General features: G+C 43.6%; 1 protein-coding gene across 2 annotated transcripts in view; it reads left to right on the top strand.

Annotated features, from left to right (window-relative positions):
• The window catches only part of RB1 (RB transcriptional corepressor 1), a 56,563-nt gene that overhangs the window by 30,277 nt on the left and 2,841 nt on the right, over window positions 1–23,445 (top strand). Inside the window, exons 18-26 of one of the 2 annotated variants that reach the window (XM_054981855.1) lie at window positions 9,697–9,815; window positions 10,936–11,051; window positions 15,160–15,305; window positions 15,901–16,005; window positions 17,131–17,244; window positions 17,649–17,812; window positions 19,907–19,937; window positions 20,387–20,529; window positions 23,146–23,195. In XM_054981855.1, coding sequence (XP_054837830.1) covers window positions 9,697–9,815; window positions 10,936–11,051; window positions 15,160–15,305; window positions 15,901–16,005; window positions 17,131–17,244; window positions 17,649–17,812; window positions 19,907–19,937; window positions 20,387–20,529; window positions 23,146–23,195 — 988 coding nt within the window. The remainder of the gene's footprint in view (window positions 1–9,696; window positions 9,816–10,935; window positions 11,052–15,159; window positions 15,306–15,900; window positions 16,006–17,130; window positions 17,245–17,648; window positions 17,813–19,906; window positions 19,938–20,386; window positions 20,530–23,145; window positions 23,196–23,445) is intronic. The other variant, XM_054981863.1, reaches the window with a different exon arrangement.

Genomic DNA, 23,445 nt, shown 5'->3' with positions numbered 1-23,445 from the left:
CTCCACTGAGGAAGTGGAATGAATCTTCCTATAATGATGACCTTCTTAAATTGGATCCAGAGGAGTTAGCCGTGTTAGTCTGTAGTTGCAAAGAGTTCAGTAGCACCTTTAAGACTAACCAACTTCATTGTAGCATAAGCTTTCAAGAACCACAGCTCTCTTTGTTAGATCGATGCATCTGATGAAGAGAGCTGTGGTTCTCAAAAGCTTATGCTGCGGTAAAGTTGGTTAGTCTTAAAGGTGCTACTGGACTCTTCTTAAATTAAAATCACAGAGGGGATCTTCTGGAACTGTAGGAGAGTTGCGTCTTTCCAACGAGGAAACTTCATAAGGTCCTTTTTTGTAGGCCTGATTTTGTTCAGTTGCCTGATACCAGTGAATAGATTTTACTTTTGAGATCAGTCTTTTTGATCTGAACTTTCAAGCCATTGTGGTTGACGCTCCAGACACCTGACTGTATAGTATATTACACCAACACATGAAAACCACCGTAGTCTTAAAAATAAATATTTGTTATCTCTTGGACTCCTTGATGATGAATTAAAATTGCCGTATGCTGCTTGATCCATGCTAGATTTAGTAGATGAAAGTGTTCAGCCCTAACTTTTATCCTCCCTAGCAGGTGCTGTTGATGAAGTAGCAGATCAAGAGATAAGAATGGTACCAATTTATGAAACATCCAAAGGTAGCACAGGAAACCATCTTACTCTCTGAAGTTGACCTAACATGTTTTGGGCATGTTCTTCTTCATGAAAAGTGCCACAAAGCAAACTATCTTGACCAGACATGCACAGTCTCATTTTAATATATAAGTACATTTTAAACTTCAAATCTGATCCATCATATAAGTCACAGAAGGCCCATAGTGGATTTTCAGGCACTATAAAACAGTGTTTTTCTAATGTGGAAGCTCCATTTGCTATCAACACGGAATTAATTTTCATCCTGGTCATGGCTGGGGATACATTTTAGGTAGAAGGGGAGGTTAGGGACATGGAGAGCTGTCAAGGTTGGGATGAGGACAGTATCTTCCTAATGCTCTGAATTCTCTATAACGAATTTGGATAGGACTGTAAACAGGGCCTTGTTCACACAGTGTAGTACGTGCGCGTCTCCCAATCAAACATAGTAACATCAATGAAAAGATTATATTAGAGGAGCGTGTACCTGTTTACTTGACACGCTATTTGCATAGTTAAGAAAATTCTGGCATTACGTTTGATCTGGAAAGTTAATACTTTTTCATAAGGAACGAGAGATGGCATCTCTTTTAGTTGGGTTAGGCAGTAGTTCTTGTAAGGGAAAGGCTGTTAGTTTTATTTGAATCGATTCCTGCTGTTTGGCCTTTGGCTCTTCAGAATGAGCTGCTTGCCGCCAATCAGTCATGATGAGTCAGCCTCCAGTATTATGAAAGTAGCTGCAGATAGTTAGTGCATTGGGCCTCCTAATATCCATACAAAGGTAGTTGTTAAAAAGAAACCAATTCCCAACAAATGTCCCACTCCACAAAAGAAATACGCTAATCGACCCAAGCCACATAGCTTTAAATAGACTGACCAAATGTCCTCATGTTTCTTGTACTAGACACTCTTTTATAGCTAAGTCCAGCATCCTTTCTTGCCACTATGTGTCATGGAATTGGTTTCCCAACGCCGCCAGATCAGTCTTTTGGCTATTGCTGTCACTCATAGAACCCATAATTGGTTCCAAGTGAATCACCAGTTGAAAAGAGACCCAGCTATAAATGCTGGGCTGACAGGTCTAAAGACATAATCTAAAACCAAGTTTATCTTCATGCCACAGTGGGGCCGTCACTTGGCAGGACCGCATCCCATGCTGTAGAATGGCTTCATAATGATGCGCAATAATTAAGAATATGTTTTGTGCAAAGGTTTGTGTTTCCCCTTTGTGCTCCTCTTATTCTGTACCTTGCTCTCATTTAAGACGTTCACAGTGTAATGATCATGCAGCCTTGCTTTGTATCCTCTTTCTGAGAAGGTCATTGCTGATGTATTCATCTGAGTGTTTGAGGTTTTCACTTCAGTAGTAGTATGATTCAAAGGCAGTGAAGGTTTTGAAGGCTATTTAGTCAGCATTTTGCATGTGAATTCTATATTTTTCATAACCATATATGCTAGTGACTTAGCACAATCTCTTGGCACGCAAATTACTAGCCTTTTGTTGCCCTTGGAAAGCACCACTTGGATATTTTTTACTGCAGAAGAACCGGAAGAGAAGCCCATAGATAAAACTTGAATTATTTTCTTATTTGTTTTCTTAAGCAAGCCACTTTACTAACCTGTCATTTCCTTATCAATAAATTGCTGCTGTATTTGCCTAGCCAAACTGACGCTTGTAGCCTAAAATAAAATTCAGAGTTGTATGCTTTGCCTGCAGCTTTTGAGAGAGCATGTCTAGTGACCATTGCTGTGATACTGACTTCAGTTCTTGCTCACAGTGCACAAAATGCAATATATGTGTTTTTTTTAAAAAAACATGGCACCTTGACATGTCTCTTGAAAACTTTGAGCAGAAGTTGAAGATAATTTGTATAAACTAAGCTTATGCAGAAGCCTGATAAAGTAAATATTTTCTATAGATTAAAAGTGAGTAGAGTACAAAGTTCTGTTTTAAGAGTCTCCTAAGCCTTTTGTACAAAGTTCAGTTGCAGAGTGTTGACTGTTAGAATTGTGTGAAGTCTTGACTAGAGAAATTGTTACTAGCTCCTCTTTTAATCAGCATGCAGTTTTGTCTTAGAAAACTTCTGAGGAACTGTGGAGGCAAATGTATAACTGAATCTTGTCAAGGGGCACGTTTGAAGAAAAGGCCTTCATGTGTACAGATCTTGGTTGTACTGAAGTCATTTCTTAGGAACCGTTTTAGCTGCTGTACCATAGTGGTTAAGTGGCTGGGCTGCAAATCATCACTCTGTCGGTTCAAATCCTACTACTTCTATCTGTGCTCAGGAGGTAGCCTTGGGTAAGCCACTCCTCCCAGCCCCAGCTGTATTGTGGGGATAATAATAACACTTGACTTTTATCACCACTCTGAGTGGGGCACTAACTTGCCTAGAAGAGAGAGATATAAGCACTGTTATTATTACTTTTATTATTAACTATTCAGTAAGACAGTTGAGGTTTTCTTGGTCCTCTGTGTGCTTGCCCTTATAGCAAGGTATGGTCATTTCTTGCATTTTCCAGCGCTATCCAAGTGAATTGAGACAATAAGAATGTTCCCACTGTTTTTAACAGCACAGTAGGGGCACCATGTCTGCGGCACGATTAGGATTATTTTTAGTTGATGAACCAGTTCATATTTGAAGCAAACACTTTCAGCAGTCAGTATAATCTTCTTGAGGTACTCATTACTGTCACCATGTAACCCATATGTCTTATTTACCAGTAAGAGAAACGTATTTGGTCACTCCCAAGAATGGAAATTAATCATTTTATACAGCCTACTTGGCAGCCTACCATGAGGTAGAAAGTAATAGCTGCTTCAGTTATTTTGCTTAAAAATGTAATATTGAGAATGGATAAAGAAGGCAGGGCAATGGCCAAAGGACCTCTTGAATTTTTGTTGTCACACAATTTGTGGTTTCTGGTGCAAGTGACAGTAAATAAAGTGACAGTTGTTTAAGCTGTTGTAGACTTGCAGACTGAGGCATAATTCCTCGGAAATCAATAGAGTTTGCTTCCAGTTAAGTGTGCATACGATTGTATCGCAGAAGTGAATTTCTTCTCCAGTGGGACCAATACACAAATTTTGCATTTGACTGGTTGCATGTCCCTCCTAGATGTGAGTGTTTAAAAAACATATGGGCTCTTTCTGCCATTTCTAACGTCTGTCACTGGCTCATCCACTTCTTCAAAGAGCTGTTTCCTTAGTCTGAAAAGGAACTCTCCCCTTCTTTGGAGGACAAACAGTCCTCACCACAACAGCCTGGCAACAGAAGTTCCAGAGGAGATGTAGAAAGTTCCAAGAGAATCAGTATGTTCCAACAAGGGAACATGGAAACTTCTCCTTAATGGGGGCAAGTTTCTGGATGCAGATCTCCTCATTGTGGCCAAGGAAACATCAGCTAACCTGCACAAAGACAGAAGGCGTCACTACTCCCATAAATGCAGGAGGGAGTCTTCAGTGCTATTCTCCATCCACGGATTCCTGTTCTTTTAGTTCTGGCAACAGAAGGCATGAAAAAGACAAGAAGGTCCACAAAATTCTTGATCCTGGTTCTTCCCAGGCCCTTCTTTTGGACCCTCCCTCATGTAAATAGCATCTAAACAGTGCAAGGAGAAGGGCTTAGGAAGGGAATATCCCTGGATCCCTCTCTTTGCCAGATCATGCAGAGAAAAAGAACTAGAATTCCAGGCCAAGGATAGGCCTGTCAACAGATTCAATCTGCTTTGAGCTAGAAGGATCTTTCCCCCTCCCTCCCTCCCTCCCTCCCTCCCTCCAGAGATTACTTAAGGCTGAAGCCTTCCATTTTGTTCTCTCAAAAGCTGCCCATTAAGCTCCATTTAGAAAACTACAAAGGGCACCCTGACAAACTTGGGAATAGACATGGGCACGATCCAAAAAATAATCCCAATTTAGCTGATCGTGATTCCGCGGCGGCGCCGAACCCAGGTACCTGAACTTCACCGATCAAGTCCCGTTTCCGATACAGAATCGGGAATCGGGAAGTCCGATGCGGGAGGGCGCCCCACCACCAACACTCCCCCAGGCCAGAGTGACCAGGCACTAGAGTGTGTAATACTGTGTGAGCCCTCAGCCAAGGAGGTGCCCACTGAGCTTGGCCCCAGAGCTAGACGGCAGCCCTGGAAGCAGAGAGAAAGAATAGGAATAGAGCCCAACCCCAGCTGCAACACTCCCCCCCAGACCTGAACCCTCAGCCGAGGTGCCCACTGAGCTTGGCCCCAGAGCTAGGCAGCAGCCCTGGAACCAGAGGAGATAGCTCCCTATTCCCTAATTCCCTATCCGCTGAAGCCCAAAGCTAAAGCTCCCTCTCTCTCTCTTGCGCTTTCTCTCTCCAAAAGCGGCAAGCGAGAGCTCTCCTCTGTCCCACTCCACCCGCGAGCGGAAAGTGAAACTTTGTTGCGCAGCACATGGCTATTTATAAAGCCTGGGTCTTCTACGCAGGAGGGCTGTGTTTGGCCATAAGAGCTGCCTCTCAGGCTTTGCAGGGATGATATTCGAGTGCCCATGGCTACGGAAGAACACCCCCTTCCCCCGCCCTCCCCTCTCTTCTCCCAAATGGACGAGATGGGTGCGCGCTTTTCTGGCTGCTCCGTGGTTGGAAGGAAGCCCTGCTGATCAAGGAAAGCTGGGCTTCCATTCGCGTTTCCAGGGTGACAGAAGGAGGGCAAACAGCTCCGGCATTCCCCAGGCTCCGTTTCCATGGGGCTCCGTTCCCTTGGGAACAGATGGCTGGCGCCAGACTGTCTGCAGACTGCAATCCCAAACGTAAACCGATTGATCCGATCGAGACCCGATAGAGCGCCCCACCCGAGCGCTGAACCGGGAGCCGTGGACGGAACCGATCAGCCCGGTCCCGATGGCGCAAACGCCAAAATCTGGGCAATTTTCAGACCGTAATTCCGATCGTGCCCATGTCTACTTGGGAACCACCCTCAAGGGATTTGCGGAGCCAACTCAAGGGGTGGAGAGCAAGAGGCAAGGCAACAGAAAATACAGATACATCAGGTGGAGTTGAAAAGGATTACAACATCATTGAATACAGCTTAAAAAGCATTGGTGCCTCATAGGGCTTGGATCCAAGCATCAGCTGACCTGTCTTCCAGCTGATGACCCCACATTCCCTCAGCCCGTCAGCTGAAGAGGAAACTGTGGGAAGGCAGTCAATGGGTGCAAGCCTCTACGTGGTTCCCCTGACAGTTGGGAGCAAGCATGCCATGGCAGCCCCCTTCTGTGCCTCACTCCCAAGATCTCCTAAGGGGAAACAGTGCCAGCTGGCCGTGTTTCCCCTCAAAAGGATCCGTGCCCCATGCCAAACCGCCCCTACCAAAGTTGTGACAGAAGTGTAAACCACAGCCAACAACCTGATGCGAAAAGCAGGCTCCCAGAGTGAAGAAGGGAGAGGCCCAACTCCAATTGAGCCAAATCTTGCTGAAGCCAAGGGAAGGGTGGGAGGGATGCCAGTTGCAGGCAAATGTGCCTGCAGGCCCAGCCAGGTCCCCTTTTAGGTCCCGCCCATGGACCTGAGTGAACCCTGCCTTTGCTAGGTCCGCCGGCCGGGGAGGCCTCCCATCACCTGGCCAGGCTGCTGCTGATTGGCCAGCTGGGTGGCCTGAGCCGATTGGCTCCCCACACTAGGTGCAGAGGCTGCTAGGATCTGCCCAGGCTGAGGCAGCATGATAGCCATCCTGCCCCAGGCCCTGCACCCCGCAGTCTGCAAACAGCACCTCCTGGTGAGTCGAGGAGGTTTGGGCTTCTTGCATTTTTGGTAGTACCACAGTTTCAGAACCTCCCATTCTGTTTTCCCAATTATTTCTAGAACAAGAATGATACAGTTTTTCCAGGGCTAAGTCACCCTGCAGCTTGGCCAAGATATCCTATACTCTACCATCCTTGATTATGGCCCATCTTAAGATCTTTCTGGTGGACATCGCTGTCACCACCACCATCTGATGCCACACAAATAGGCAGGAGGCACCGGAAATCCCTGTGATCACAAGAGAACCTGAGTTTCAGAAGACCTATGAAACAAGCATCCGCGACCAGTTTTGTTTGTGAAAGCCGTGGTCTTTTGGGCCTCCGGCCTGCTTACTAAGTTTTTGGAGGACAGAAAGACTCCAGAAGGATCTTAAGCTCACTAGAGCTGCCAAGTTCTTGGCATGCTCATCTGTGAACTTGCTTCTGTATTTGAGCAAAAATATTAACATGTTTTGCTTCTACAGTGGCAGGTTCTGCAGCAGGTTCTTTGAAATATAAGAGAGAGCCTGAACTCTCCAGCCTGGCCAAGGTTCGCAACAGCAGCAGCAGCATTTCCCCTTCCTGCTTACTACCCTGACACTGTGCAAGGAAAGGAAGTTGAACTTATCATGAAGTTCTTAACATTTGTATTTACAGCAGGCACACTCACAAGTCACGTAGAAGGGAGAGTCGGGCTCTCCCGTGGATCAGGGGACAAAGCTCATGTTTGTATGGTGCCCCAGTTCTTTATTGCAGGAAATGTCAGAGTTTTCCTGTTACTGTTTTGTCTGTCGACCAGAGGAGATGAACCTTTCCCACTTGCTGTCCCTAATGCTAAACTGACAGGAACTTTATGCTATTTCTGTCTTCCTTGCGTAGCTACAGAATGTTGTTAGAAAGTCTCTTCAGAATCACAAACCAGGCTCTCAGTCATTACATGAGCTTAAAATATGAGAGATTGGGGACAAGAAGTTGGGGGGTTTTCAGTTTGAGGTTTGTGAACACTATTCTTCTTTGAGGATTCTTTGCCCTACCCACCTCCACCCCTGTTCAGGAGGCTGAACAGAAAGGCAACAGCACATGTTATAATTGATCAAACATTGAGTCTTGTTACTACATGCTGGTAACATATTAACAGAAAAGGGAAATTTCACATCTAATCTTCAAGTCAACATTGCACTGAAAGAAAGCATTGTTTAAAATTATTTCTAGCACTGTGTAAGCTCATGGTTTTGAAGGTTGCGTTTAAAGCACAGGTGGAACAACAAAAGCAAGCTAAGGCTGAGTTTCTGGCAATTCTGTATTGCCCGCTTGAAATAGGTGAGTTGTTCTTACCTCATGAGCTCTTGTTATCTCCCCCCCCCCTTTCCAGAGGGGATATATGTTGCTCCAGATGTCCTATGTCCTCTACGTCATAATTTCCAAAACAGTTAGATACACCATCCTGTGCCTGGGGCACCCTCCACGCATTAGATGTTCACATTCTAGGGCAGGAGCACCATCTGCATTCTGTGCTGCTGTACGTCTCTTTTTCAGTATCCCTAACTGGCCACGGTTGCTCTTACAGTCCTGTGTGTCTTCAGATTGCTGAGTTTTAGGTATGGCTCAACTTAAATTTACATCTGTTCTTAAGAACATGCTGTTTTCTTCAGTAGTGGGTGTGTTTCTTAACCATGTGACAGTATGCCACTTGTGAGCTGTGTGTGTGCTTTGCTATACTCGAGCCCTGTGCCGAGAGGGAAAGGGACGAATGAATGGAGTTGGTATACTTCCTTCACTTTCTCCAGAAAAAGAATAAAATAGAAAAGGTGGTTGTATTCAAAGTGTGAGTGTGTGAAACTCCCATGAATTTTAGCTTTAACTTTGCATTTCTTTAAGATTGTCTGTCTGTCTCCTGGCTCAATTACTTAAAGATTTTAATATGCAAGTTTTAACCTCAAGAATTTTGTCAGTGTTTTTACCTTCATACTGGATAGAAGACAGGTGCGGAGGACTTCTTTAAATACTTGCAACTGGCCATTTCAGTTGTAGGCTATTGTACGATGTTGTTTCTGCTCTACAGTTTTGCGTAATCATAGACTATTGACACTGAATGTTTACAGGCTGGCTGAGTGAGCTCAGCGCAGTGAAGCATTGCCCCACGCTCCTTTTCATCTGTTCCCTGCAGACAAGGTGGTGCTGAGTCCAGCCTTTGCATCAGGTGGTCTTGGACTTTCACCTGGCCCAAGAGCAGGTATTCCCACCTTCCATTCCCTCTCCTTTGGATGGCTAGAAGAGGGCTGCCTGCACCCAAAGTGTCTGGTGAACCTTAACAGGATGGCTAGCCATAGAAAGGACACTGAGGTGCTTTTAGATCCAGAGGAGTTAGCCGTGTTAGTCTGTGGTAGCAAAATCAAAAAGAGTCCAGTAGCACCTTTAAGACTAACCAATTTTATTGTAGCATAAGCTTTCGAGAATCAAGTTCTCTTCGTCAGATGCATGAGAACTTGATTCTCAAAAGCGTATGCTACAATAAAATTGGTTAGTCTTAAAGGTGCTACTGGACTCTTTTTGAGGTGCTTTTGAGAGAGCTCCAGCTGAGGGCCTGCAACTCTCAAGATACGTCGCCTTCTGCCATCACACATTACTCCAACTCAACCACTTCAGCCTTTGTGTGTCAAAGATCATTCCCCTTTCCGGACATCTTAAGACTTCCATGCCATGTGCCCACCCACCCCCATTCATGATGTAGAATGTCTTTGTGCAGGTCAGCTGATGCATTATTTAAGTGCATCATCTCGTAGCGTCTGTATTTCTGACAGAATAGTCTACTGCAGATACATGAGTGTCTCTGTCTCCCATCAGTGACAGCAAAGGGAGCACAAAGCATGGCTTGTTGGGGTGCCACTGACATTTTTCAAGTAGCCGGCTGTGCAGGCATGCAGCCTACCCCACACTTCCTGCTGTTTCTGCCCTCCAGCCCTAATTACCTGAACAATGGTGAGGAAGGAACCAAGTGGAAAGGCACTCCTCCTGCACTTAGGGGGTGTATGTACATGGTACAGCCCCTGGCGAGGGGAGGGGAGGACACCATTCCCGGGCTAAAACTCTGGAATGTTTCAAAGCTGCCCGTGAACAAGCGCAGACCTTACTAATGTAACTGCACAGACGACTGCTTGAAAAACGCTGGTTCCAGGTAAGCAACCTCTCTCTTGTGTTCCAGACTCTTACGTTGTTCAAAACAGTTTCATTAGTGAAAATAACGTTTGTGTGTGTGTCTAGGACTCACCATTATTTGAACTTATAAAGCAGTCAAAGGAACGAGATGGACAAGCTGAACAGCTTGAACCTGCTAGCTGTCTTACCCAGCCTCCACAGCATAATCACACGGCTGCAGATTTGTAAGTAAAACAAAAATGTATGAAGCGGCTGTATACTGAGTCTGGCCAGTGGCCTGTCTGTCCCAGGACAGTATATACTGTGGCTGGCAGCAGCACCAGGCAAGGGGTTTTCTCAGCCCTGCTTTCTGAATTCTTTTTAGCTGGAGCTGCCATGAGTTGAACCTGGGACTTTGTACATGCAAAGGTTGACCACTAAGCCGTGGCCCCTCTTTCTGGCGCTCCATTTTCATAATCTTATATAGTGTTTTACTGTCCTGTTTTGAGTATTATGAAATTAACTTCTCCATATCTTAACTGCAATTGTGTCTACTATAAAGCTTTGTTGAGAATAGGAAAGTTCAGGCAGCGTATACTTAAGATGCTTTGGGCAGGTATGCAGATATTGAGATATAAGAGCTGTTATATGCAAAGAGGAGCTGGTTTAGAAAAATCAAGAAAAGCAGTGGCTTATGGTACCATATATTTGTCAGTCAAATATTCTGTGGGTTTTTAATTTTTTAGCACATATGCGAGCTTAAGATTGCCACTAATTGTACTAATCTCACACTATATAATCCACCTTGAGTCCCAGTGAGAAAGGTGGAATATAAATAACATAAATAAAATAAAATACAACACATTCTTGTTTTCTGGGTATGTGTACTACACGTATCTGAGGATCAGTATTGGTCACAGCTCGCTGACATATTTATGCAAGGTAGAAAAATATGTTTGTCTGCTGTGCAACATGGGGAGCGAGCCCCTCTCTAAATGAGCACCATCAACTGTGTGTTCATCACGAACGGCTTCACTTTTCTAGTTGTTTCCACAGAGGCCATCGTAAACATGAATCAGCTCTATGTTCCAAATGAATTCATTCTCTGTTTTCTAACTGTGTACAGAGTGCTATAGGCTGTTCATGCTTAAAGTAGTTGTAAACAGATTGGTAGTGGGATGTGTGTGTATGTGTGTGTGTGTGAGAGAGAGAGAGAGATTTGAATATATTCACTGTAAGTAATTGTGGTTGAATTGATTGACAGTGTTTAATAAATTTGTTAGTTGCTTTTCATCTTTAGTCGTTCTTAAAGTTACTTACAAATTGAAAATGTTAACTAGCGTTCCTGTGGTGGTGTTTCCTTAGATATCTCTCCCCAACGTCGGCATACTCCACTTTAATTCCGGACAGTCAGCCTGCCTTGGTAAATCAGCCTCAAAGACCACAGAAATCTACTTCCCTCTCACTTTTTTACAAAAAAGGTTGGTAATATTAATGGCAAGTAAATATTGTGACTTGGATTCAAGCAGCTGTTCGCAATGTTCCCCTTCCGGCTGCAGTCCCCCTCTCCTCCAACTTTTGAAGGTTGGAGGACTGTCTGTACTGGGATATGAACTAGTATAGGAGGGTGAGGATGGCTTGAAATTGGTGACCTCTGTGGCTGAATGGAAGTCTTTCCACTCACGCAGGTGGCGTTTCAGATCCAAGACTGTATGTTTGGAAGCGACACAAAACCATTGCTTATCTGTTTTGCATTGTAGTTTAAAAGTAAACCTGAAGCATACCTTCAACTAATTGTAATATTAGACAGCATACAGATAAAATATAAAGTTGCAGTGTAACCTTTCTTTTTTATATCACCACAGCAAGGTCAGAGAGTCTCTTCCCCTGCCTCCTGATATCTAATCATTATGTTGTCAGCATACAAAAATATCTATACCTCACTTCTACCAATCTTAATACCTTTTATATCTTGATCTAATCTGATTTTCCTAGCTAATGGTTCAATAGCCAAGCAAATAGAAGCAAGGACAATGGATAGCATTGTTGTGTTTCTCTTTTTAAAGATAGTTCATGATATATTATTATCCTGGCCTTTGGGTCTCTATAGATTGGGGATTTATTTTATAGATTAAATTTAACCAAACCGATTTGTAATGTTTAACTTTAAAAAAAAAAATCATCCCAGTCAAAGACTTTTTCAACATTGGTGAATACTGAGCAATCCTAACCTGTAACTTTTCTGTCAGTAATGTTTAGTACTCATCTTATATTACAAATTAATTTTCTTCTTTTAAAGAAACCAGACTGGTTAATAAGAACAAATTTGATACGGGCCAAGTATGGCTTGTCTAGAAATCTCACTGCTTCCATTTTTAATAGGTATCCACTGGGGGTGTACACCAAAAGAAAAAATCCGGGTGATCCACATCCAGATGTAATTAAAGGAAAAGAATCTGGGATTCCTGAAATCCAGGTCAGATTCTCTGATCTGGGTAAGAGAATCCCAGATTTAACCAGCCGTTATTCCCTGTGGGTAATTATGTCCAGGAGTTGGGGGTGGCATTTTGTAATCTAACTCCACCACATTTGGAGGGACCCTGTTCTTGACTGCCCCGTAAAGACCTCCCCAAATTTCAAGACCCTGAACAAGTTGCCCCCAGCCACTCTCCATTGTTTCTTACGGAGAGTGGCTTTTAAACTCCTCGACTAGCCCCCCCCCACCCCCCCCGGCTTGGGATTCCTGCTTGCTTGGGATTCTCTGATTTGCCATTGTGTGTTTGTGTATTATGTGCCCTCAAGTCACATATGACTTATTGCAACCCTATGAATGAAAGACCTCCAAAACATCCTGTCATTAACCGCTTTGCTCAGAACTTGCAAACTGATCGACATGGCTTCCCTTATTGAGTCCAAGATGGGTAGCCACGTTTGTCTGTAGCAGTAGAAAAGAGCAAGAGTGTGCTGTGGCTCACGAAAGCTCATATCCTACCACAAATTTTGTTAGTTTCATAGGTGCTACTTGCTCGTTTTTATTGAGTCCAGCTATCTCATTTGGGGTCTTCCTCTTTTTCTAGTGCCTTCAACTTTTCCTAGCTATATTGACATTCCCGGAGAGTCTTGTCTTCTTAAAATGTGACCAAAGTATGATAGCCTGAGTCTCGTTATTGTAGCTTCAAAGAAATGAATAGTTTTGATTTGAGGTAGAACCTAGTTATTTGTATTTTTGACTGTCCATGGTATCTGTTTGACATTACTTCCTTTTAAGCTTAGAAAATCCCAATGTCAAACCAGAAAATCCCATTGGGAATCTGTGAAGCAGTGGGGGGGGGGAGAGAGTGAGTCTTGCCAATCTGTGGAGTTTAAAAGGCAGCCAACAGTGGCAGCATCTTAAAGGGGAATCTGCTCTGCCTTCTGCCTCCTTCCCCACACTGCCAGCCTTGCACTGCTCTGAAACAGCAGCATAGAGGTTGGCAGCTCCATGCCTGTCCTGTTTCTGCCACCAGCAGAGTTTGGCATGCAATCCAATCCATGCCAAAAAGCCAGAGCCATATTGCACACCCCTAATATCCACCCTTGCAGGTATTCAGAGTCTCTTGTAACCTAAATCCTACCAGATACTGATCTGTTCACAAGAATGCACACAGCACACAGCACCAATTCAAAGGTATGTCTCCTAAGTGTGCAGAGCTCATTGACAACTATAGGACTGTCACAATCTTGTCAGCCATGAAGTTCTTGGCTGTTTCAGATGGCATAGCCTTGGTGTAGAGTTCAAGTCCTTTAGGATTATGAGGTTGAGGTCTAGGGACTTCCACCACGCTCGCTGAAATAAGCTCTGTCAACTGAGGCAGTGGAATTCGCGGTATACCAACACCATCTCTAAGATTAACCCCAGATTTCAAGTACTCATAATTTGGAGGCAGATGAGCCGAATGCTAGGCAAAGCAAAGAGAGTCATTGTAGACTGGGATGACTCCCCTTCCCTGGACACATCTCCACTCCCTACCGAACTTGCTGTTCTCCCAAGAAATCTGCCGGACATCATTGTTACAGTCCTTTCCTCTCCCATAATCAAGCCAGGTCTTGGTAATGCATGCCAGGCTGGCGTATTCATTCAGTATTAAATCCTGTGTAGAAAATGTCTTTCCATGGCTTGCCCTTCAGCAGGCTCCTTTCTTTAGCTGGAAAGAGGATTAGAAAACAGACCAACTCCTTCTCCTTTGGGCTCCCTTCTTCTGGCCTTGCTTCCTTGCTTCCCACTGGCATCCCTGAGATGCTACAGATGCCAACAGTGTAGTTACACCCATTACCTTCATTTCTTTAGTTCCACCTCAACATCTCTTACCCTTGAGTGTTAAAACTAACATAGATTAAATAACTAATTATGCAATACCATCTCGACCAAAAATATTTTTTCTTGATTTATGGAAAGATACAAATATTCCTCTAATAAGACGGGAATTTATCTCTAGCCTCCTTGTAGCAGCAAAAACAGCAATTACAGCCAAGTGGAATGCAAAAGCAATACCTTTTTATTAACCAATGGTTTATGAAAATCTGGGATCATCTTATTATAGAAAAGATTACAGAAGGATTCCAATGATCGATTCAAAACACCAAGGAAATAAGATTTTATGAGAAGTGACAGCCATTTACTGAGTTTATCACAAAAAACGGCATACAACCAACAAACACACTCTATCAGTCAATATTAATAAATACTTAATCAGGAAAAGAACAAAGAGAGAACACTCAAGATAGGATGTGAAATCTTATGCTTAATATTAATAAAAATGTATAAAAAACTATAGGTATATAGCAATTTTTATTAGAATAATCAGTAAGATACTTTTAGCTATATACATAGTAACACAGTTTATAAGCAATTGTATTACCAAGACTGAAATTATAATACTCTGTAACAATTGTATTTCTGTAATATCTTTGAGAAAATTTAATAAAACTTGTTTTTAAAAAAACTAACATAGATCAAACTAGACTGGAGGGGAGAAAATACTAAAAAAAACAAGGAGCATAAAACTTGTAGAAATAGAGTAAATCGTGAACAACAATAACTTAAAATAGATAATACCTGTATTAATTCTAAAGAAGTTAGAAATCACCAATAGTGAAAAATACTAAGTAAAACAGTGACGTTGTAAGCATTTTACAGATGTAACAAAAGAACAAAACGCAAGAAAAATAAGATGTTAAAAGACAATAATAAAATGCAAACATATAAGGCATATTATTGAATGTCCCTGCTCTTTTTCCTTTTTCTTTCACTTGCCTTCCCATTATTAGGTCTCTGTATTATTACTGGAAGCCAGTTGTGGTGCCTGGAACAACTGAAGGCTGCTGTGCTCAGTACTGTTGTGTGATTAGTTATCCCCCCTCCCCCAGCAAAATGCCATCTTCCCTGTACATATGACTTCCTTCAGACTGTTGCCAGAACCTGAATCTTAACTTTGCTGTACTGAAAACCGATAGGGTTTTGTTGCAGATTCACGTGCTGTGGTTTCGGGTTGTTATGGAATCAAGAAAATGATTCTGCAGTCTCCAAATAACGATTTTTCTTCTTTTTAGTGTACTGGCTGGCTTATATACGATTGAACAACTTAGCTTCACGTCTTCTCCCTGACCACCCAGACCTAGTTCATTTGATCTGGACGCTTTTTCATCACACGTTGCAAAACGAATACGAACTGATGAAAGACAGGCACTTAGACCAGGTAATACCCCTTGCACGGTGGACTGGCCAGTTTAGCTTTTTTGTTTTTGTATTTTACTAGAATCGCTATTATCTCTACCAACGTGTGTTACATTTACAAAGCTGGATACTCCATATCGCTTAACAGATCTGTGTTGAGTGATCAGTCTTGCTACAAAGAATACAGAAAGTACGTGGGGGGATTAGACCCAGTTAACCTCGGCCAGCATTTTTTGCCAGAATCCCAGCAATCAGGGTACTAGATGGCACAGCAGAAACTGGCAAGTGGTACCTATTATCTGTGGGATACATGAGCCCTGTGCAGATGGACAAATGAATCCATAGGGTCAGGGAGTGGGAACAAAAGCTCGGTTCCATCGCAGGTAAACACACACAGGACAAGGCCAGTGCTCTTGTTCCCGCTCTTTTTATGTTTCCCAACATAAGGTGGGTTTTCATATGTTTCCATTTAAAATGTCAGATGATTCAAAACAGAAATTTGATTCACCACGTTAAGCAGGAAGATTTCAGTCTTCACTGTATTCTGACTAAACTCCTAAAAGGAACAGAATGAAATTGTGGTGCATTTCTGATGCTCACTCTCTGCTTTTCGACAGATTATGATGTGTTCAATGTATGGCATATGTAAGGTGAAGAACATCGATCTCACATTTAAAACCATTGTGACAGCATATAAGGAACTCACGAATACAAACCAAGAGGTATAAAACAGCACATCAGCTTTTTGTTTTCTATGATTTAAAAGTATTCAAGGATTCTTCAAATATTATTACATTATGTGGACAGGTCAAAATGCCTTGATGTTATACGACCAATACTAAGAGCCAAAGTTTTTAATTTACACACACACACACACATGGAGAGAATCCATGAGGACTCACAGGGGCAATCTCATTTTCCTTCTTCACGCTACCTCCACTTTCACTCTTTACTTTCTCATGACAGCCCACAGTTTCTCTCCCTGCTTACTTTCTTCCATCCTACCCAACCACCTACCTTTACCTGTCTCCCCCTTTAGTTTTGCTCCCTTCCCTTACTGCCTCTCCCCTTTTTCTTCTCTTCCACTAATCAAACGTTTTCTCCTTCTGCGTTTAGCTTTACCTCCTTCTCCACTCTCTTTTTTTGATCTACATTCTAGAGTTAGAAATATAATTTCCTTTTGCCAATATACAGTTGGGCTTAGCTTCTGAATATATGTTGAACAGACACAATGCACAAGTCATTTCAAGTAGGAAGGTTCTAAATTCCTGCAGTATGCAGAATTATAATAAAATGTTTTGTATTTAGTCCCCTTTTTTTGACTCCATCGAGACAAATCTGTCACTGTTCTTGATGACGCTCCCTTGAAATTTGCCTTAAGGCCAGCGTTAACATGATGTGCCATTGCTGATCTCTGGGTGACTTCTGACAAACCCCTGCAGCAACTGGCAGGTTTTCACGGCATGGTTTCAAGGTCAGCAGGCCTCCGTTTAAAATGGCAAGTGCTGAAAGCAAACGACGTGCTTGTTTACTAACTATAACATGTCTGCCTGTGAGTGCAGAGTATCATGATGACAAAATCCGTATTTATGCAATGGGCTTGGCTATTAAGAGGGATTTCTCCCAAGTCAGAGATTCAAAGAAGTGGCCTGCCAAAAGATTATTGATGTATTTATTTACAGCATTTATAATCTGACCTCTGCCCAACCGGGGCCACCAAGATGATCCTGAAGCCATGGAATGGACTCCATAGATGGGCCCACTGCCATTAGGAATGTACTGGGGATGGGATGGGGGAAGTACAAACAGCGGAGTTGGCTTATTATATAACTTTCTGACCTTTCTAGATTTTCAAGTGTGTTTTAATCAGGGAAGGACAATATGATTCCATTATAGTTTTCTACAACTTGGTGTTCATGCAGAGACTGAAAACTAACATTTTGCAGTATGCTTCCAACAGAGTAAGTAGTTTGCCGCTGTCCTGTTGGTCTGGTATAAGCTTTTGAATTCTGTGTGTGTGTGTGTTATGTACCATCGTCACTTCTTGGGTCTTCCTCTTTTCCTACTGCCTTCCGCCTTTCCTAGCAATACTGTCTTTTCCAGTGAGTCTTGTCTTCCCATGACGTGACCAAAGTACGGTAGCTTCAATTTCATCATTATAGCTTCTAGGGAGAATTCAGCCCTGATTTGATCTAGAACCCTCATATTTATTTTTTTGGCCATCCATGGTATCCACAAAGCTCTCCTTCAGCATCACATTTAAAATGAATAAATCTTAAGTTCTTGGATCTTGGGATCCAAAAGTGATGTAAAAGTTTTTAAAATTAGCAAACCTCCATGATGTGTTTTAATTCTTGTGTTACAGCCTCCAACATTATCTCCTATACCACACATTCCTCAGAGCCCTTACAAGTCTAATTCTCCTTTACGTGTTCCTGCGGGAAATAACATCTACATCTCACCTTTGAAAAGCCCTTCCAAATTCTCTGAAAGGCTGTTGTCCCCGACCAAAATGACACCAGGATCAAGGTTGGTAACCTTTTCCTCTCAGCACATGGCTAAATCAAATACAAGAAAAAAAGCTAGGTTAAATAATTCTGAGTAGCACAACTTGCCTTTCTTCTTTCAGTATGTGAACACTATATTTGGTTTTGCTGACAATTAGTGAGCTTGCAACATAGAACATTTGCTTTTCTATGTCATTTAATTCTTTATTAACATATAATCATTTGTATACCACTCTTCTGGACAGATTAGTGCCTCCACTCAAAACAGTGAACAGTCAATGCTGTTATCCCCACAATCAGCGGTCATTTCGTAGAAAAAGAGCTGCAGGAACTCATTAGTATAACTCATCAGCACAACTCATTTGCATATGCCACGCCCCTTGCCATCGCCGGAAGTGTGTCATTAGCATAACTGATTTGCATATGCCCCACCCCCTGACATCACCTATCCTGGCTGTTTTGGACCCAATCCTGGCCATTCAGGACTGAATTTGGGCCCCAAATGGCAAAAACGGACTGAAAATGGCCGAAAAGGGGCCCAAAATGGTCAGGATAGGGCTGCTGCTGAGCAGGAGAGTGATCCACCACCCATCAGAGGCCCGATCCTGGCCATTTCGGGACCAACCCTGGCAGTTTGGGGCCTGATCCTGGCCATTTGGGGCCCGAATTGGGCCGTTTTGGCCCGATCCAGGCCAAAACAGCCCCAAAATATCCAAAAATCAGGTGGGCAGGGCCACATGACGTGTGACCTTTTTGGAGAACTACTGGAACTGCGTTCCTGCGTATTCCCCCTCAAAATGAGCCCTGCCCACAATACAAACTGGGAAGCGGGGGCTGAGTGGCTCACCCAAGGCCACCTGGTGAATTCATGGCAGTGAGATTCAAACCAACGAAGTGCTGCATCACAGCTCAGTTACTTAACCATTATGCAACATCAGCTCTGGTGTAATCTTCAGAATGTGAACAATAATTAATGCAGCCTAATTGTCAAAATTGACCCATTTTAGGTATACGCCTTAAGCCATTGTGACTCTGTACTGCCTAATGCCTGTCTGGTCATTACAAACCTTTCACTCAGCTTCATTTGCCTATTGACCAAGGAGTTTCTTCCAGTGTGGCCAGTTCTACCTCCAGGCAGCATCCATGCTGGACCAGAAACAGAGGGTTCTAGAGAACAGAGGTGGTACTCTGGCCCGCAGTGGGTCCCTTACAGTATCACCTCACAAACATGGATCATATCAGTATCCTCCCCAGATTGGGTCCAGTAAGTCACATGTCCTTGGTCACTTGGGAGGAGTTACCCAGTAGAGCTGCTTCCTACACCAGCGTTGCCCCAGCTCCTAGGAGAGGGCACTGGAGTGAGAATAACCATAGTGTCAGCTCCATCCAGATGACCTTTGACCTCTGATGTTGCCAAACTAGTTTAGGAGAAGACACTGGAGTGTCATGGGAGCCACCGGTGTGTAATTCCACAAGGGGACCTATGAAACCATTAGTATGCAGTGAATCCTACTTAGGTCAGCTTAGAGTTTGATCAAGTAATTAACTGCCGTTCGGTATGCTTCTCAGGTATCCCTGGACCAGGCAGAATGTAACATCAGGGGTTTAAAGGGCAACTTCACCTTCTGAAAAAGGCAAAGGTGCTCCGTATTTTTTAAGGCTATTCAAATACGCAGACTGGAGATGGTACAGCTCTTCTAAGGGACGACTCAACTCTGGTGTTATTTTATGATGTGGGGAAGCAAAGCAGCAGTGAGAGGCTGTCTTTGGAAGGGCAAATGGAAAAGCAGAGTCCAGCTGGCTACTTCTCCTTCTCAAGCTTGTTTCTCCACTTCCCCCTACTTCTCCCCCAGCAAGGGGGAAAAAAGCCGTTCCCATCCCTTTCCGCTTGCAGGGAACAAAGCTTCTTGAGGGAGGTAAATGTCAGAACGGGCATGGGTGACCAAAAGAATGTACCATGGATTTTGGCACCGCGTGCCTCTGCTGAAAGTTACACATGGGCTGGGTAGGGAATGCTGAGTGGTGGTACTCAGTTTAAGACTTGTGTAGCTTTGTGACCCCCTCTTCGTCAAAAAATGGAAGAGTGTTAAGTTGTTTTTCTTTCTCGTTTCTGCAGGATATTGGTGTCAATAGGTGAATCTTTTGGGGTGAGTTTCCTGTGTTAAATGCCAACAGTATCTACTGGGGTATATAGAATTAGTGTCAAACTACAGATAATGAAGAGTTTTGATGAAATTTTCCTCAAGGTGTTTTTTGGTTTTTTTTTAAGAAAAGCCGCCGCTTGAGGCTGCAGTTGGCAGTGGTGGAAGGGTAGGGGCAGAAGTGCAGAATGCATGCCTTTTAACCCATCGATACAGTCATGTTCCCATTCCTTCTAAGATGCTTTTCTACATGCATGGGAAAAGTACAGGACCCTGTAGTGGTTCTTCTTCTCCAGTAAGGAAAGCAAAACCAAAAAACTTGGAAAGTTACACTTGAGCCATGTTGATTCTGAAGCATCTGGGTGTGTGTAGCCCTCTCTCCAAAGGAGGCGTTTCATTTTAGACCAAGGGCTCAGTTTGACGTTTTGTCCGGTCTCCTCTTCTGATGCTTCTAGGCTACTGAAAAGTTTCAGAAGATAAACCAGATGATGTGCAACAGCGATCGCCACCTGAAACGCGGAGCAGAAGTGAGCACCGTGCCCAAACCTTTGAAGAGGCTGCGCTTTGATATAGAAGGGCAGGATGAAGCAGACGGCAGGTGGGTTGGCTGTTCTTTCATCTTGATGAGTTGGATTGTCCTAAATGGATTGTCTTCCTTTGCTCTCTTAATTATTTTCTAAAGAGAAACTGTGGCATAGCTGCGAGCTTCCTCCTGCTGCAACACCCAGGCCATTCACAGGGCTGCAGGATGGAGCATTAGGGAGGGGGAAAGCCTTGTATTATGAGCAAAACTCTGCTTGCCTTCATTAGGATCCACCCCAATGACATTTTGAAGGGCACCTCTATATATATACATTGCCATGATGTGCCTATTTGCACTTGTCTTTGCGCATCTAGTATGCATTTTCAGCATTTGAGATGAGGCATTGTAAAAGTTGTTGTTTAGACAGTGCGGTGGAACGCACTGCACTCTTTGGCCATCCGAGGTTGTCTAGGCACCAGCAGCTGCCCGAGTCTTCGCACAGGGACATGCTGCTGTCCCAGCCCACCTGGCCATAAGAGGGGTTCGTTCTCTTTTGGTACCACTGCCACCAACTGGTCATTCTAGGAATCACCTGCTGAAAGGACCTGTGCTCCCAGCTTCCCTTCCCGCATTGCCATTCTAAGGCCTGCATCTCCCATTAACCAGCAGCTGATGACCACACGGATGGCTTACTGCACTTGCGCACTCCCAACGAAATAGCTATTCGATAACCTCCCTCCCCCTGGTCCCTAGTTTAAATGGAGTGAACGGTAGAAGCCTGTGTGGAGTGGAGAACAGCTACCAGCATCCAAAAGAGTAGAAGATTTATCACAAGTCTACATGCATACCCTATGCACAGCAGCGTATTGAACGAGGAATACAAAAGTGCAATTCCTTTGTCCCTCACTGTTCATGACCTAGCTAATCTTATTCTAAGGCACGGTCTTTAACTTAGAAGTTACAGTATTCTAAAAGCTGCTCCGTTACCTGGGCTTAGCGTCTTAATCTAGGCACCCCCTTTCTTCTTCACATGGCAACGGTGGACATCAAGATGGAGCTCAGGTGTGAGAGCTCCTTCCAGATGTAATCAGCAGAGATGGACCTGCAGAAATGGCCAGCTCACACTCACACACACACCCCACCAAGGGATTTTATCTCCTCTGTTTTCCTGTCGTCGTCCCCCCCCCCCCCCCGGCGCTTGGCCGCCACTATGGACCTTTTGATTCTCTGGTGCTGTGTTAATTTGTAGAGCAAATTTGTGGTTTATGTTCCACCGCCCCTGAGATTTCCACGAAACATCAGGAACCTTGCTGGCCCTGAACGTTGGGCAGGAGGACTTCGTACGCTGGGCGTTTCCTTCTTCAGCATACCATTCACAAGGACTACAAAAACTGAGGAATAAATATTGATTTATGGCATTCCCAATTTTTTTTTATTGATTTGCCGTCTGATGGACTGTTTCCTCATGGACTAACCAATTTTATTGTAGCATAAGCTTTCGAGAATCAAGTTCTCTTCGTCAGATGCCTGATACAGAGACTGTATCAGGCATCTGACGAAGAGAACTTGATTCTCGAAAGCTTATGCTACAATAAAATTGGTTAGTCTTAAAGGTGCTACTGGACTCTTTTTGATTTTGCTACCACAGACTAACACGGCTAACTCCTCTGCATCTGTTTCCTCATGTTGTCCTTTGCTGTATTTAGTGCACCTACTTTTCAAGGCCTTGTGGGTACAGGAATTTACACGTGTTTTTGAATGTTGTTTGCTAATTTTCGACCGTTATTGTAGTTTACTTATACAGGAGACATAATCTATTATATTTGACTTTATTGTTTGCCTTCGTTTGCCATTAGCGTTTCCAAGGCTTTCATGGTTGGTATTTGGTGAGGCTTGGGAGCAAGAGGTTTCCCGTGTTCTGCCCGTCTTCACAAGAGAGGGAAACTGAAAACTCCGTGTGGAGGTTTTACCAAGACCAAACCCAGGGAAATGCATTTCTCCACTGATAGTAATTATTCTAAAAAATTGTAACAATAGTTTGTATAGGGAAAAAACTATCAAATGGAAGCTGAAGAATGATGAATAAAATTGATTTTATTGACTCTGTCTATTGTAGGACTTTGATGGTCCCGTTTCCTGGTGCCCAGCCTCTGAGGGGTCCAGGGCAGCCTATAGAAAGAGCTGGAGGCACCATCATAGAAGGATCTGTTGATTAAGCCTTAACTGATCATTCTTGAATACTGTTGCATAACTTGTCACAATACCTTGATTTTCAGGTGAACTTTACTCCAGGTTTTGCTGTTATGTAGCCAGAATATCTGCCCTCAATCATTTTTTGTCCCGCTGACAAATCTGAGCATAGCAGACAGCATTTGAATTGGTTCTAGCATGCTGGATTGAGGAAATTGCCTAGTCTGCATCTTGAAAAGGTTAAAACGAATGACAGTTTGAAGTGATATTTAAGGTAATGGGGAACCAACAAAGCAGTTGTTATGGTTCACCAACTGGGACTGAGACTGGGGAAGCAGGCTTCCCCACATGGGGTTCCTTCGCTCCGCTGGAAGCAAAAGGAGCCAGTAATTCAGATTGTCCACTTGCTTTGCAATATATCGCCATTTGCTCTCTTGGTGCTCTAGTCATGCTCTGGATCGAAGTCATGCGTATTTCAAAAAAAAAAATTTCACTTTACAGGGAACATCTCTCTGGAGAGTCCAAGTTCCAGCAGAAGCTTGCAGAAATGAGTAAGTAGATGTCTACCAGGAGCGTGATTGTTATGGGTTGACAAAGGAGCTGGTAACCAGATTCTCAAAACAGTAGATAAGTGCGCAGTGGTGCTTTTGTTTCTGGGCAGCGGTCCAACCCTACTGCTGAAACTTGAGTGCAGATTTTAAAAAGCAGTGATGCCGCAGCAGGAACTGCAGTGCATGGCAGGGAGAGGGGGGCCAAAAATTCTACTGGGTGTGCCTGAAGTACCTTTTTGGATCCCATCCA

Source organism: Eublepharis macularius, chromosome 1 (genome assembly GCF_028583425.1).
Source record: "Eublepharis macularius isolate TG4126 chromosome 1, MPM_Emac_v1.0, whole genome shotgun sequence".
NCBI lineage: Eukaryota > Metazoa > Chordata > Lepidosauria > Squamata > Eublepharidae > Eublepharis > Eublepharis macularius.
Note: the sequence above shows the minus strand (reverse complement) of the source record. Positions and strands in the feature narration are given on the sequence as shown.